Below are 17,422 nucleotides of genomic sequence, written 5' to 3'. Positions count from 1 at the left end.
TTTATTGAAAATCTATCTGTTTCATTCAAATTTTTATTTTCTTAAAAATGTGTTCTTTTACGTTAAAAAATGATCTTTTTTGGTTGAATTAAACTGTTTTTTCTTTATAATTAACATATTTCTGATATAACTGTCATCTATTGAATTTCTTAAAGAAAATTCGTCTATTTTGTTTGAAAATATAACTACTTTGTTGAAAATATATTATTTTAACTAAAAATTTAATTATTCTATTTTTTGTTTAAAATTGATATTTTTAGTAGAAAATAGTAGACAAATCGCGTACTGTAATATATGGAAAGCTTCTGAAAAATCTAACTATTTTTTATTGAAAGTTCATTATTCTTTATTGAAAAATTTGGTATTATATATTTGTTTAAAAATTCATCTTTTTCGGTTGAAAATTTTGTCATTAAGTTGAAATTAAAATTAATATGTTGAATATTAAAAATTTTCTTTGCAATTTTTTTTCTTTTGCTTGTAAAATATTTTTTGGTTAAAAATCCTTTGTAGTAATCTTCCTTAATGAAAATTCTCTCTTTTCGAAAATGTAACTACGTGGTGAAAATTATATCTTTTTTGGTAAAAAATTCATCATTTTAGTTAAAGAATTATATCTGTGTTGAAAAATTAAACTACAGTCGAATCTGAATTTATTGATTCTGGATTTAGTTTTTTTGAGAATAATCGCCGCGCCACGGGGATTTTCGGTGTTCACTCATGCGTGAAAAAGCAGAGATAAATCAGGGAGAGACAAAATTCAGATATTTTTTATTTATATTTTATTTTTTTATTTATGTTAGTTTATGCTCGTATCATCTTTGGTAATCTTATTGGTAGAAAATTCACCTGTTTGTTGAAAGTTCAACTATTCAACTATTTATTTTCCTAATTTTCTGTGGATAGAAAAATTTATTTGATCGTTTTTAGTGAATTTTAAACAAGCCTATACTCGTTTTTCTTTACCTTGAACTTACTTCGTTCTCCTTGTACTGGATCAGACCACTTGCTTCACCCTCGTATAGTATTAATGCCTTTTATTCATAGAAGGATGTTTTTACCCTTCCACACTCATTTTGAGTGGGCTTGTGAAGTGGAGTTCTTAAAATGCATTTTCCAAAACTACCCTCGAGCTCAGTAATAACGATAGCCTTAACTTGAATTACCTTCTTTGTTCTAATTTGGTATGCTAGGGTGAAAATAGGGAAAAAAATTATAACATAAAGTTAATTAAATAATAATAATTATTATTTTTATTTATGAAGTGCGCTTTTCGGAAGAAGAATTTTTAAGCAAATCAAAATATGAGCGAAATTAAATTAAGTGAAAGAAAATAAAAGAATAATAAAATAAAAGATTCAAGTTTTCATTATTTTAATAATTTTATTCAATTTAGAACATCAATTTTTACTTTCCCTGCAGTTATAGGGCATGTGAGTGTGTCAACTACTTTTTTAAAACAAGCTTATTTTTTTTCTTTTTGGTGAAAATTAAACTATTTGTTTGAACATTGATATTTCTCATTTAAAAATTAAATAAAAATCAAATTAATCTTCGTGGTTGAAATTTCATCTTTTTGGCATAAAATTAGACTATTTCTGCTGAAAATTCATTCTTTTAGTAGAAAATAAGTTTTTTTTTAACTAAAAATTTAACGATCCCATTTTAATTTGAAAATTGTTTTTTTATCTATTTTGAAATTCAACAATTTGGATGAAAATTGGTCTCTTTGTATTGATAACTCAACTATTTCTTTAAAAATTGACTTGTTTCGTTACAAAATCGGGTTTTTGTGTAGAAAATGATCTTTTTCTTTGAAAGTTAATTTTTTTTAATAAAAAAATCTTCTTTACGATTCAAAATTCAAATATATCAGTTAAGTATTTATCATTTTAGTTGAAAATTCACCTTTTACATTGGAGATAACATTATTTGGTTAAAAGTTTAACTATTTTTTTCGAAATTAATTTTTATTAAAGATTTATTGTTTTCTTTAAAAATTCATTTCTTTAATTGAAAAATAAGCTGTTTCATGAAGATTCTTTTTTTTAATGCCTTATATTCCATAATTTTAGTCAAGAATTCATCACTTTGGTTAAACATTCATGTTTTGACTAAGAATATAATTATTTAATTTTTTTTTTGAAAAAAGATCTTTTTTAGTTAAAAATTCGTCTTTTTTGGTAGAAATTAATATTCTAATTTATTTATCTGGTTTAAAATTCAAATATTCCAGTTAGATATTTAGAATTTTATGTGAAAATTTATCACTTTTTGAAAAAATGTAGCTATTTTTTTGAAAGTTTTTTTTTCTTGTTGACAGTTTTTAAAGTAATTTTTTAACTGAAAATTTAACTTATCCCAGTTGTAAATTCTATAGTTGATGTTGAGAATTCATCTCTTTGATTTAACATTAATTATTTTAATTTGAAATTTAATTACTAAGTTTTGGTTCACAATACATTTTTTTAAATCAAAATTAATTTTTTTGTTTCAAAATTCAACTATTTCAGTTGAAGATTTATTGTTTTAGGTTAAAAATCTAATAATCCGTTCAAGATTAATTTATGAACTAAAAATATTGCTATTCCATTTCGGGTTGAAAAATTATATTTTTGTAGTTCAGAATTGAACTATTTGGTTAAAAATTTGTTTTCATCAATTAAAAGTTCAACTATTTTGTTAAAAATTCATGTATTTTGTTAAAAAAAACTGCAAGATTAGTTTCTAACAAAATATATGAATTTTCAATTAAAAAGAAGTTTAAAAAATTAATTTTTATGCAAATTAATAAATTTGTATCGAAAATGATAATCGAGTTTTCAAAAGTTTTAAAACTATTATTTATACTTAATAATTTTTAATTGAAAGCGTTTGAAATTTTAAATAAATACTTTTAAATATTTTAAATTAAAGCATCTCGAAATTGAGTGATGCCACATTAAAATGTCAAAAATAGGACCATTCCAAAACTTTAAGAATTAAATATTTCCAGAACAGAACTTTAAAAATTGATAATATTAAAATGCAATAGAATTAAAGTTGTATTATTCTTATCAGATAAAAAATCATTTAAAATTAAAATTTATTACACTTTTTTCTTTAGAATCGAAAAATGAATTCAATTATTATTAAAAATTTAAATAAATAGTAATTTGGAATGGGAAATGTCAAAAATGAACAAATTTCTACTCTGGAACGTTAAAAATTAAACAAATTCAAACTTAATTTAGAATAGAAAAAAAAATTTAGTCGCTCAAAATTAGAACACTATAACTTTTTCATAATTAAACCCTTTAAAATGTAAATTATTTTAAGTACATTTAAATAACTTAGAATTGAATAATTTTTCAATAGTTCATTAAACTTTTACAAATTCAACATATTTATTTTTAATTTGAAAACACTAAAATTGTAATCCTCAAATTACAATTTGCCAATTTTGAAATATTTCTTTAAGAATTTAAAATTATAAAAAAGAACAAGAAAGAAGATCGCTATACAATATATATAATTTTTTTTTTAAATTTCAATCTTTTTAATTCGATTTTTTTTTCAAGTTGAGTTTCAAATGTTTAATATTTTGACAAATTTTTAGATAAAACATAATTCAATTTGCAACGTTTGGTTGTAAAACAGTTGAAAAGAATGCGCAAATTTTTCCCACGTTTGAAATCAAAGTCGAATATTTAAATAAAAAATATTAAATTAAACACTGACTATCAAAGCTTTGAATATAAAATTTTCTAATGTTTACAGATTTAATAGCAAAAGTAGCCTGACATTTTTACCATTTAAATTTGAATCTACAATATTGTAAAATTGTAAAATTTCAAATTGGAAACCTCGAAAAATTGGGAAATTTTAAGCAAAAAAAATTTTTTTTGAATTTAATCTTTTGAAGAAAACAAATTTTAAAAAATTAAAAAAACAATTAATTGTTTATAAAAAAGCGCATCAAAACCTATAATTTAAATTCAACATTTTAGAATAATATTATTAATATTATTAAATAAATCATTTCACTGAGACAAATTTATAATTAAATACAATGTATAAAATTAAATTAAATTTATATACGATTTTGCAATAATTTATATTAAGTTGACCCGGAAAATTGAAAGAATCTGACCTGTTAATTAACTTGTTATTTTTTTATGTTTCAGCATAATGGCACATACGATCCACAGCCAAAGAATGTCAACACTCCTGCAAGCAAGCATAATCATGTGAGTTTAATAAATATTGTAAATTTATAAATAGCATGATGTCCTCAACATCTTAATTGACGTCATTCGAAACAAACGTTTCCGGTTTTTTAATAATATTATAAAATCTTTTTCCTTATTTATTATTAGTTTAGTTGCAAATGACGAAGTTTGAAACAACCTTAAGAGGATATAAGAGAAAAAAAGTATGTGTATTGTCGCCCGTGCCTCTTTCTGCTTTGCCACGCCTGAGTGAACGCCCCCCTTCCAGCTCCTCTCGCCTGACCGCGAGGCGTCAATTCTCGGAAATACTAAATGCAGAATCACTAAATCCAGATTCAACTCAATTGAAAATTATTCTTTTTTCTCGCAAATTATTTTCACTATTATTAGACTTTTTTTGAAAAACATTTCACTGAAATATACGAAATTTAAATTAGATTAAAATCAAATTAAAAATCCTATTTAATATCCAATAATTAAGTTAATGTATAGAATTCCTAAAAATAAAAACAGGTTTCCAAAGTCCGAGTGTCTAACCAACTGAGCCACCGCGGCTCTTTATTTTAATATTTAATATTATTATTATTATTATTAAATTACAGCACAAATTTAAAATAATTAAATTGTAAGTCTAACAATATTTATTAGTTTGGAAAAGAATGAAGTTGAAAATAAACAGAATAGAAAATTAAAGTTTTAAGTTACACAAAAAACAACTGGATTATTACTTTCATGTAAAAATATTTTATTTTAATTAAGAATATTTTAAACTGTTAATTTAGCCATTCCATTCGTAATTGAAAATTGCTTTTTTTTAGTTGCAAACTTAGCGATTTTACTAAATATTCGTCTTTTTTTTAATTCATCAATTTGAGTGAAAATATACTTCATAAAAAAAATTATTTTTTATTTGAAGATTCAGTTAGGTTCAAAATTTATCGCTTTGGTTGAACGTTTAACTATTTGGTTAAAAACATGTTTTTGTTTTTATACAATTAATTATTTTAACTAAACATTTACATACTTCGTTACCAATTAAAAATTTATAATTTGTAGTCAAAAATTTAACTGTTCGGTTAAAAATTCGTCTTTTTGTTTTCGAAAATAGAACTATTTCGGTAAAAATTAATTTTGCGGGTTGAATATTCATATTTTTGTTGAAAATTTATATCCTTGTTTGGACACTGAACTCTTTTTTGAAATTCCTGGTATTTTATCTACAAAATTAATTTTTAACTAAAATTTTAAGTATTTCATTCTTGATTCAAAATTGATTTATTTTTTTAGTTTAAAATTCAAGTAATGGTTAAAAATGCACAAATTTGGTTGAAAATTCGTCTTTTTTTAGATTCTAACATTTTAGTTGAAAATTTAGCTATTTAGTTACAAATTAATTTTTTGGTTGAAGATTCACATTTTAGTTAAAAATTTATCTCTTTGGCCTAAAACTGCCCTATTTTGGAAAAAAAATTTTTTTCTAAAATTAATTAATTGAACTAAAAATTTAGTTATTTAATTCTTGATTGAAAATTGATATTTTTCGTGAAAATTCCACCAGGTGTTTGAAAATAAATGTATTCTGTTGTACATTTTTTTTTCAAAAAATGAATATTCTTGATTGGAAATTGAGTTACTTGGTTAAAAACTGAACCACTTTTATTATTAGTTTTTTTTTGTTGAACATTGACATTTTAGTTTAAAATAAATTTCTTTGGTTAAAAATGTATATTTTAAGTTAAAAATTTGTTCTTTTTTTCGTTGAAAATTAAATTTTCTGTCTAAAAACTTAACTATGCTGTTCTTTGTTTAAATATAATATTTTTTAGTTGAAAATTGAACTATTTGTTTAAAAATTTTTGTTTTGTATAAAATGAACTGTCTGCGTTAAAAATTAATTTTTAGTATGAAGATTTACATTTTTGTTGGAAATTAATGTTTTTAGCTGCACATTAAACTATTTTGTTGGAAATTTGTTATTTTAACTTAAAACTTAACTATTTCATTAAAACTTTTTTTGGTTAAAGATTCACATTTTAGTTGCACAATTATCTTGTTGGTGGGAAAATTGTTTAGGGTGCGCTGAAAATTACTTTTTTTAACCTCAAAATTTGCATAATCATTTTTGTATTGGAAATTCGTCTTTCACTGTTATTAATTTAATATTTTTCGTTGAAAAATTAACTGCGTAGTTGAAAGTTAAACTAGATCGTTAAAATAGCTTTTTATGTTGAAGATTCAGTTTTTTAAATGAAGATTACACTTCTCCAATTTTGATTGTTTTTTTTTTAAATTCTAAAATTCAAATATTTATTGAAAATTTTTCTTATAATTGAAAAAAATGAATGCGCTCGACACTCAATTTTATTTTGCAAATATAATTTGCAAATCGATTGGATTGCATGCTAGAAAGAAGAAATTTTGAGTAAAAATGTATTTTTTATTATTTTCTGCATTTTTCTATTAGAATTATTTATCTGAAAATCTTTGTATTCCCCAAGAAATAAATTTTTCAAAATCCACGTTGGACTCGTGTCACTTATGCTTCATATAATTAAATTATTTAAAACCATCACACACGTGAAAATACAAGATTTTTCAGCATGGCAGTAGTGGGGATCGAAGAGCCGCCTTTAGATCCTCCCCACTATTTTTGATCTCTGAAAATGTGTGCGAGCTTTGTCTGCATCAAATTAAATTAAAGCAGAACATCAAAGCAATTTTCCTCTCTTTAACGAAGATCTCGATAAGAGTCTCGAACCTTCCTTAGCTGAACAATTACTTATTGCTTCTCGAGCTGTTAACTCGATTACTCTGCAAATTGAAATTTACTATCAAGAAGCCGAAGAAGTATGTGCATAAAAAGGTTAGCCATGTTTTTGTTCTCAAGGAAGTATATAATTGGAATTAAATGAATTTGATTGTAATCAGAGTCGCTTCGGATATAGTACCTCGTTCATTCAAGCGCAACATTACCCGGGGAAGTTTTTACCCGCTTGCCTTGTTTTTGCACTTAGAAAGAAAGGAAATATTTCTCGAAACAAGCAAAAAGACGGACCAATTACAATGCAGAGAAGACCTGCTTTCGAGTGTTATCGATCGTAAGATCTGCTGTTATTTTCACGAGAAAATTCTAGGATCGCACCGCTTGGACGTTCCGGTTCGAATTATAAATTAACCATCGACAATTAAGATGATTAACGCTAATTGACATTAGTGGTGCCATTTCTCGCTCGCACGAACTTAGCGCCCTTGAACAATTGCACTCAATTTAACATGTAGGTACCATTTTCGCATCGTTTGTGGTAGTCGAGCAATTATCAATTTCCACCTTAAGAGACGTGACAAATTGGCCATTACTATGTTTTTTTACAAAGGTCACGATAAATCTTGTTCAAATGATAGTGATCGCACAGAAGCTAGACGGAAAAACGTGATTTAGCACTTAAAAAATGCAGGTTGTATCATTAGATTGGATAACACGAGTTTTTTTCAGCGATTACCTCATGATCGAGATGATGGAATACAAAGTGGATTGCATTTTTATTGCAAAGGCAAGAATCTTTTCATAAATATTTATTTAATGGCAAGAATCAGAGAATGATCCCTATTTTGATTAAAAGTCCACCAAAACAGATTAATTTTCAACCCAGCTGTTGCATTTTTTAACAAAAAGATAAACTTTCCACAAAAAATTTAAATTGTTAACCAAATACTTAAATTTTTAACCTACTTGTTTAATTATCAACCAAGCAGATTAATTTTCTACTAAAAAATACGAATTTTGCTTTCTAAAACTTTTGAAAACATGTTTAAATTTTATAATGTATTGTTAAATTGTTGAAACAAAAACATTGATTTTCCATAAAAAGGATGAATCTATAACCATATAGTTAAATTTTTAACTATTTTTCTACCAAAAAAGATAAACTTTTAAGCGAATTTCATAAACTTTCAACTAATTAATTTGAACAATAGATGCTATATAATTTCAAATTTTGTTTGAATTATTTTTAGAATATATATATTTCTTTTTACTAAAATTTATAAAAAATAGTTCAATTTTCTAATCTATGTTGAATTTTTAAATCAAAAATATCAATTTTATATGAAACAGTTGAATTTATAATCAAGAACATTATTTGCCCCCAAAAAAGACGAATTTTCAAAGAATTTCATAAGTTTTCAATTAAATTGTTTAAACAATGGATGTCATCTTATTACAAGTTTTCTTTGATTAATTTTTAGTATATATTTTTCTTGTTGCAAAAGCTTTTCTTTTACTATCTAAATATTGCACCATATTGTTGAATTTTTAACAATATCGTCGATTTTTTGCCAATTTTTAGTATATATTTTCCTCGTTTCTAAAAATTTTGGGAAAATTTAATAAAAATAAATGAGAAATTCTAGCATTTATTTCTTAACAAACAAAAATAAATTTTCAACCATAATAATGAAGCATTAGCCACAAAAAAGAGATTTTAAAAAAGCATTTCAACAAAAAAATTTAATTTAAAATAAGAAATAGTTTGCTCTAACCGATACAAATGACTTTTTTAAGAAAATACTTGAATCCTTAACTGAAACGGATTAATTTTTAACCAAAGAAGATGAATTTTCAACAAATCACATAATTTTTCAAGTAAATACTACGCACAGTGAATTTGATATTGGTTCAAATTATTAGTGAATAATTTCTACCTTATATGTTTTTTGCTTATAAAAGCTTTTAATCGAATAGTTGAATTTTTAAACTAAAAAGAAATTAATTTTCAACAAAAATGTTTTAGTGGAATTTTCGTTCTATAAAATAAATTTCCAATTAAAAAAAAAATCATTTTCAACCAAATTGGAAAAAATATTAAAAATATTTTAACATATTTCTAATGATTTTCTAAAATTATGGAAAATAATTTTCAAGATTTTAAAACAACACTTTTCAATTTTGCAAAATTTAAAAATGTCATAAAATATTCTAATCATTATAAAAAAATATTTAGAAGTTTTTGAAAAATTTTGGAAAATAATTTGAATTAAAAGTGATTAATTATCTTGCAAAATTAATTCAAACAAAAATTTTAACGATTTCAATAATTTAAAAATGTTTAAAATTGGTAAAAAACGATGAAAGATTTTTTAATTTTGCAGAATTCTTAAAAAAGTTTCAGAAAAAGATCGAATTATTTAAACATATATTTAGAAGTTTTAAACTATTTCAAAAATATTTAGAAATGTGAAAATATTTTAATAAACTTAAAATAAAGATTAGACCTTTGAAGATATAATCTTCAATCATATTTAAGATTTTGAAAAGTATCAAGATGATAAAAAACTTTTCTTCAGGTTCCTGGGATTATATTTAAAACGGTTCATTATTTTTTAAATTTAGTTTTATATATATATTTTGAAAGATTATAAAATTTCACGAACTATCTCCAAAATTATTAAAAATTCATCCCGAAGATTTCAAGACATTTTTTGCAATATTTATAATTATTTTTAATTTTCTGAAGACAACATTTGTTTCACTAATCATTTTTATTAAAAATTCTTTTTTTGATTCTTTTAAAAATTCACCTGTTTTGGTTGAAAATTCCTCTTTTTGGCAAAAATGTAATCTTCTTGGTTGAAAATATCTTTTTAGTTGAGGATATACTCATTTTCTTGAAAATTCGTTTTTTTTGTTGCAGGAATCGAACTGCTTTTTTTCATTCAAAATAAAAATATTTTTGGATTGAAATATCAAATATTACATTTTTCGCTGAAAATTAATTTTCTTGGTAAAAAAATTATCTATTGAGTTGAAAATTACATTTTTTCTTGAAAATTCATATTTTCAAGTTTAAACTTAAAATATGTTGTAAAAAAATCGTTTTTGCAGGAAATATTTAATCCTATTGGATGATAAATACAGCTAGTTGAAACTGGTTTCAATCAAAATAAATTTCGATTTAATAAATTTATAATTTAAAAAATATGTATACACTTTAAAAAATAAAGAAATAAAATTGAAAAAATCTGTTATCATTGGGGATGGTAATACAGATTTCTTAAATCTTATGACTGATATTACAGAAAACCTTTCCGTTTGGCCTATCCGTCAAAAAATTTCTTTAATCGCTCCAGTAGCTTAGTGGTAAGAGCATCCGACCGGCAATCGGCTAATCGGTTATTATCATTCTATGATAATACCGATTTCTCAAATCTTATGACTAATATTATATAAAACTTTTCTGTTTGGCACGTCTGTGAAAAAGATTATTTTTTCGATCTCTACCGTAGCTTAGTGGTAAGAACATCCCATCGACAATCGGCAGAACTTTGGTTCCATTCCCATCAGATTAAAGGAGATGGATCTTTTTTCACAGATAAAAATGAGTCTTAAAAATTTACAAAAAAAAAAAAATAAATAAATAAAAATTCTGAATGTGAATTTATATTTTCACGTAATGTGATTAGTATATTTATCTGAGCGATCATTACCATTCCCGAGGATAATACAACTTGGTTTGGCATATCTGTGAAAAAAGATTCTTCTTTCGATCTTTCCAGTAGCTTCGTGCTAAGAGCACATAACCGGCAATCGGCATTTCTGTGGTTCGATTCCCAGCGAAGTGAAGGAGCCAGATTTTTTTTACATATAAAATTAAATTTAAAAAAATGGTAAAAAATAGCACAGCGAAATTTCTATTTTGTATTAAAGCTCATTTTTTGCCTCAAAAAGAAAAAATACACGCACGCGTAGTCCGTAATTGTTCATTCTAGTTTATAATCAAACTTCGTGACAGACTTATAGCTTATGAAAGGATTTTAAATGTTATAATAATAACTTTTCAAATTACACCCACTAGTACGCGCAATTTATTCCAGTGCCTTCTGAACTCGATTTATGTCCTGCTTTCTTCTCTAGAGAAATTTTCTTCTCATTCTCACTCTCGACTTGGACAAACCCCCGCATGGAGGCGGCTGCCAATTGAAAATTTAACGATTTCCGACCAACAAAAAAGCTTCGCTTGAACTGAGCGCGCTTCTAAAAATACGTTTATGGGACCCTAACGCCCCCCCCCTCCCCCTTCCGCCGGCTGCTGTAGCCAAGAGGGCGGAGTAGTTGTAACACCATAAAACCATAAATTCCCTCTGGTTTTGTAATTGTTTCAAACGTCAAATTGCTATTACCAGTGCTGTAATCAAATATCGTAAGAACACTTCTGTTTTCGACCATCATAGACGATGAGGTCTAAAATGTTTCAAATTTCGGACTACACAATGTGTAGGTGGTACCTCCCACTCAGAGAGCGTTAAAATATTAAGTGACATTAAAAATTGGGGAAGGGGTTTACTCGTTTCGATAGGGCCTGATATTTGGAGATTGAGCGCGGGTTTTTTTCACTTGATTTCGTAACATTTGTAATTGCCAAAAAAAAGCGATATTACTAAACAATTTTGAGTTTTCAAAATTAATTTTTTTTCTGAAAAAAGATCATTTCGATCGCTCCACTGGGAATAGAACAACAAAACTTCAAAAATTTTGTTATTTGAAGGGTTAACTTAATCGATAGTTTCAATTTTTCTTAAGGACAGTGAAATGATATCTACACTGATTTATGGTAACCATCTCTGATGATAAGACAGATTCCTTTAAATTAACAATTTGAAATTTTAAGTTCTTTTTTTTTCTTAAGTGAATCAATTTGCTAATTTCAATTTTTTAAACTAATTTAATTTAATTCAATTCAATTAATTTGATTTAATTTTTATCAATTTAATTTAACTTTTCAATTTATTACCTAATTTTTTTTATCAATTTTTTTCATTAAAAATGTTTGTAGTTTCGATTTAAAATTTTCAAGTTTTCGACTAACTTTGCAACTAAAAATATTGCATTTTCTACCAAAAAACACCAATATTCGACAAAATACAATAATTTTGAAATAAAAAAGATCTGTTTTCAACAAAAAAGGGAATAATTAAATTTTTATTTTAAAAAGTTATCTTTTAAGCAAGAAAAACAAATTTTCAATTATGCAGTTAAAATTTCCATCAAAGGAATCTATTTTCTCAAAAATAAGTCAATTTTCAACCTAATAATTTATATTTTCAAATAAAATCGACAAATTTTAACCTAATAATGGATTTTTTTCAACATTTTCATTTTCTTTAATTCAATTTTAATTCAAGAAATTTACAAAATAATTAAATTTCCAAAAAAAAAAAAATAAATTTTAACTGAAAAAGGACCAATTTGTAACAAAATAGAATTTGTCACCAACATTTTTTTCATCAAAAATTTTTGTATTTTCGATTTAAAATTTACAGTTTTCAGACTAACTTTTCAACTAAAAGTATTGCATTTTCTTCAGAAAAAGACAAATTTTTGACAAATTCAACTAAAAAAAATATATTTTTAACAAAAAAGGAATCATTAAATTTTTATTTAAAGAAAATAATCTTTCAACCAAGAAAAACGAATTTTCAATTATATAGTTAAAGTTCCCATCAAAGTAATCTATTTTTACTAAAACAAAATCTAAAAAAATAACAAAAAAAATTGGGTTTTATAAAAAATAAGTCCATTTTGAGCCTGATAATTTAAATTTTCAAATAAAATAGACAAATTTTAAGCCAATAATGGATTTTTTTTAAATTTTCATTTTCTTTCATTCATTTTTAATCGAAAAAATCTACAAAATAATTAAATTTCTAAACAATAAATATGAATTTCAAATAAAAAAGGACCAATTTTCAACAGAATAGATGAATTTGCGACCAACATTTTTTTCATTAAAAATTTCTGTAGTTTCGATTTGAAATTTTCAATCTTCGGACTAACATTTGACCTTAAAATACTGCATTTTCTAACAAAAAAAAAAAACAAATTTTCTATTAAATACATTACTTTTTAACGAAAAAAGATTTATTTTTAACAAAGAAAGGGAATAACTAAATTTTTATTCAAAAAATTATCTTTTAACCAAGAAAAACTAATTTTCAATTATATAGTTAAAATTTCCATCGAATGAATCTATTTTCTACTAAAAAAATTCCAAATATAATTTAAAAAATCGGATTATCTCAAAAATAAATCATTTTCCAAATTAACAATTTATATTTTCAAATAAAATAAAAAAAATTACAGTCAATACTGGATTTTTTCAAAATTTTCATTTTCTATTATTCATTTTTAATCCAAAAAATCTACAAAATGATTAAATTTCCAAACAAAAAATATGAAATTTAAATGAAAAAGGACCAACTTTCAACAAAATAGATGAATTTGTGGCCACAATTTTTTTCATCAAAAATTTTTGTAGTTTCGATTTAAAATTTTCAATTTTCGGACTAACTTTACAACTAAAAATATTGCATTTTCTACCGAAAAAGACAAAGTTTTGACAAAATACATTAATTCATTTATTTTTCATTCATTTTTAATCAAAAAAATCTACAGAATAATTTAATTTTCAAACAAAAAATATGAATTTTGAACCTAAAAGAACAATTTTGTACCAAAAAGGACTAATTTGCAACAATTTGGATGAATTTGCGACCTAAAAGATCAGTTTCAATCCCAAATCAATTATTTAAGTTTTCAGTTAGAAAAATTATTTTCAGCCGAGAGATTAATTTTCAACTAAAATGCTGGAATATTCAACTGGATAAGTTAAAGTTTCAGTTAAAAACTTTATTTTGACCAACAAAAAAAGAATTTTCAACTGTAATAGATCAATTTTCAGTTAAAAAGGAGTCATTTTTTGGCAACAAAGATATAGAATTTTTAATTGAAATTATGAATCTTCAACCAAAAAACAAAAAAAGAATTTTTATCAGAATTTTACTTTCGATCAAGTAATTGAATTTTCAACGTAAAAAGGTGTATTTTCAACGAAAAAAAATTAATAGTTTATACTTAAATCAAAATGAATTTACCAAAAAAAAATATATTAAAATTCCATTAATAGAAACGAATTTTTACTTAAAAATGACATCTTTTTATTCTTTAGTTTCGTACAAAGATGAAAATTATTTTCTTTTCTTTTTCAGGAAAAATGTATATATTTTTTGAATTTCAATAGGAAAATTTTGTGGTCTTTGTCAAAATTTGGTCGCTGAACTCTTGTTTATATTTTCAGGAATTCCGCACATTTGTTGATTATTGGACGTTAAATAAGATTTTAAATATGATATTAATCTCATTTAAATTTCTTTAATTTAGAATCTTCTAACAAGATCATTATATTTTTAACCATTCAGTTGGATTTTTAACCAAGAAACGTAAAATTTTTTATTAAAATAGTTGATATTTTGACAAAGAGAGAATTTTTCATCATTTGTTTACTGAGAAATGGAATGATTTAATTTTTAGTTTGATTAATTTAGAAGAAATGAATTTTTAAACGAATATTTTAATTTTCGAAAAAGTAAATGAATTTTAAAACTAAAATAGGACGATTTTAGAGATTTAAATGTTTAGTCAAATACATTTCAGTTTATTTTTAATAAATTTAACAATTTGGTTAAATCCTAAAAAATAGCAATTATGTTTCAACTATTTTCATTTTTGATAAAAAGGGATGCCATTTATGTTAATGAAGATGAATTCTCTACCAAGTGAGACGATTTTATGGCAAAGTGCAGGATTTTCAAACCAAATAGTTGAATTTTCAATTAACAGGGATACATTTCCACCAAAAAAAAAATTTCAATAAAACACTGCAATATTTAATCAAATTTAAAATTTTTTAAATCGAAATTTAAATTTCCAGCAAAAGAAATTATTTTTAAAGAATCTGGTTTAACATTCAACTAAGTAGTTATATTTTCAACCAAAAAGAAATATTTTCAACCAAGCAACGCGAATTGTTAACAATCTACAAGATTTTTCACCTAAACAATTTAATTTTCAATCAGGGATGGGACATTTAAAGTCTTAGTTGAACATTTTAATTATCAACAAAAGAAAATGAATTATTAATTAAACAGCTTAATTTTCAACAAAAAGCAGTAGTTACATTTTCAACCGAGAATAATTGTTGAATTATTAAACAAAAAGAAAAGAGTATTTTCTACAAAATATATAAAATTGCAATTAACTAATTGAATTTTTAACTAACAAAGATCGTTTTTTAATAAAAATGAATTAGCTCAATTTTAAGTAGAACAAATTAATTTTAAAGGGCAACGATTTTTTAACTAAATAGTTCAGTTTTCAAGCCAGGAGCTGCATTTGAAACTCAAGTGACGAATCTTGAAACAAAAATATGAAACTAAAACCAAAAAAGATTAATTTTCAATCAAAAATTCGAATAAACGACGAATTTTCAATTAAGTAATAATTGAGCCGCAGCGCCTGGTGCAAGAACTAGATATACTATTTAAAAATAATTTATTAGTTCATTAATTTATTAGCTAATGAGTGCCAATTATTTAAACAATTTTTATGAACAAATGCTCATTTTGACAATTTTTTTTATAAAAAGGCTTGAGTTTTTCACGGAATCAACAAAAAATGTTTTTTCCAAAGATTCCTTGCTATCATATTTTTCATTATGACAAAAAATTCTAATTATTTAAACATTTTTTATAAACAAATGCACATTTTGACCACTTTTTATGAAAAGGCTTGAGTTTTTCACGGAATCAACATAAAATGTTTTTCCTAAGAGTCCTTGCTACCATAGTTTTCATAGTGACCCAAAACTGTTTATTATTTAAACAATTTTTATGAACAAATGTACATTTTGACAATTTTTTTATGAAAAGGCTTGATTTTTTGGGGTAATCAACTTAAAACGTTTTTCCTAAGAGTTCTTGCTATTATATTTTTCATTATGACCAAAAAATGGTAATTATTTAAACATTTTTTATAAACAAATGCACATTTTGACCATTTTATGATGAAAAAGCTTGATTTTTTTTACGGAATCAACTTAAAATGTTTTTCCTAAAACTCTTTATTATCATATTTTCTATATTGACCAAAAAATGTTAATTATTTAAACAATTTTTATAAACAGATGCACATTTTGGCCATTTTTTAATGAAAAGGTTTGATTTTTTACGGAATCAACTTACAAATTTTTTTTTAATGTTTGAAAAAACGTCTTTATTGCATAGATTTTTTTACAAGATGTTCCGAATTAATTCCGCAAAAAATTAAATCTATTAATGAAAAAAAATGGTAAAAATGCACATTAGTTTATAGAAATTGTTTAAATAATTAACATTATTTGGTCACTATAAAAAATATAATAGCAAGGAGTCTTAGGAAAAACATTTTAAGTTCATTCCGCAAAAAATTCAAGCCTTTTCATTAAAAAATTGCCAAAATTTGCATTTCTATAAAAATTGTTTAAAGGATGGGCAATGATTAGCTATTTTTAACTTATCGTAAGTGTATATCATATCTGAGATACTTTATACAAAAGCTATGGGACAAAATAAGCTAATCATTGCAAATCACGAAAAGTGACTTTTGTAAATTAATTTGTTTATAGCATTATTAAAAAAATGTTGTTAACTCAACCCACTAATGTATTAATTGTAGTTAGTTTTTGCATTGATTTATGACTTTTTGTAATGAATTTCAAAGTCTTAGAAGAAAGGGTATCAAGTTTAGCAAGAAAAAGTTATAAGTTTGTTGTTAAATAACAAATTTCCGTTAAATCAAAATAAAATTTCACAGTAAAATGTTACACCTGGAACTCTTACGGGCAATTTAATAAAAAGAAAAATTAGAATCCGTTAAGTCGTTTCAACCGAAAAATATTTTTCAGTCAAGAAATAAAAAATATAACCAAAGTGTTTAATGTTGAACAAAATAAATAAATTTCTAACCAAATATAAACAAAAATGTGAAACAAGAAAAGGATTAAAGAAAAAAGAATAGAATGGAATAGGTAACTATGGGAAAGACTGCGATAAATAAATCAAAATTATGATAATTTTGAAACTAGACTATCATATTTGAAAACTGGAAATTTTTATTAAAAAATAATGTTACTTTTCCACTGCAAAGTGTGTCACTATGCAACATGTTAGGCCCTGATTACCAGTCTCGCTGTAATATGATACCACCTTCATAAGATCACTTCTGCTCTCGACCAACATGAAACCTAAATAAGACAATATACTACAGAATAAAAAGTTTCAATCTCAACAAAGAAATGGCTTTAGGATATAATAAAGCAAAATAACAAAATTGAACCCTTATT

At 24.1% G+C, this 17,422-nt stretch overlaps 1 protein-coding gene across 6 annotated transcripts in view; it reads left to right on the top strand.

Annotated features, from left to right (window-relative positions):
* Nucleotides 1-17,422, top strand: part of LOC117168125 (tensin-3) — a 639,780-nt gene that overhangs the window by 463,073 nt on the left and 159,285 nt on the right. For all 6 annotated transcript variants that reach the window (XM_033353532.1, XM_033353537.1, XM_033353534.1 and 3 more), the window contains one exon: nucleotides 4,167-4,229. In XM_033353532.1, coding sequence (XP_033209423.1) covers nucleotides 4,167-4,229 — 63 coding nt within the window. The remainder of the gene's footprint in view (nucleotides 1-4,166; nucleotides 4,230-17,422) is intronic.

Source organism: Belonocnema kinseyi, chromosome 2 (assembly GCF_010883055.1).
Source record: "Belonocnema kinseyi isolate 2016_QV_RU_SX_M_011 chromosome 2, B_treatae_v1, whole genome shotgun sequence".
Lineage (NCBI taxonomy): Eukaryota > Metazoa > Arthropoda > Insecta > Hymenoptera > Cynipidae > Belonocnema > Belonocnema kinseyi.
The sequence above is the reverse complement of the archived record's forward strand: the minus strand, read 5'-3'. Positions and strand labels throughout refer to the sequence as shown.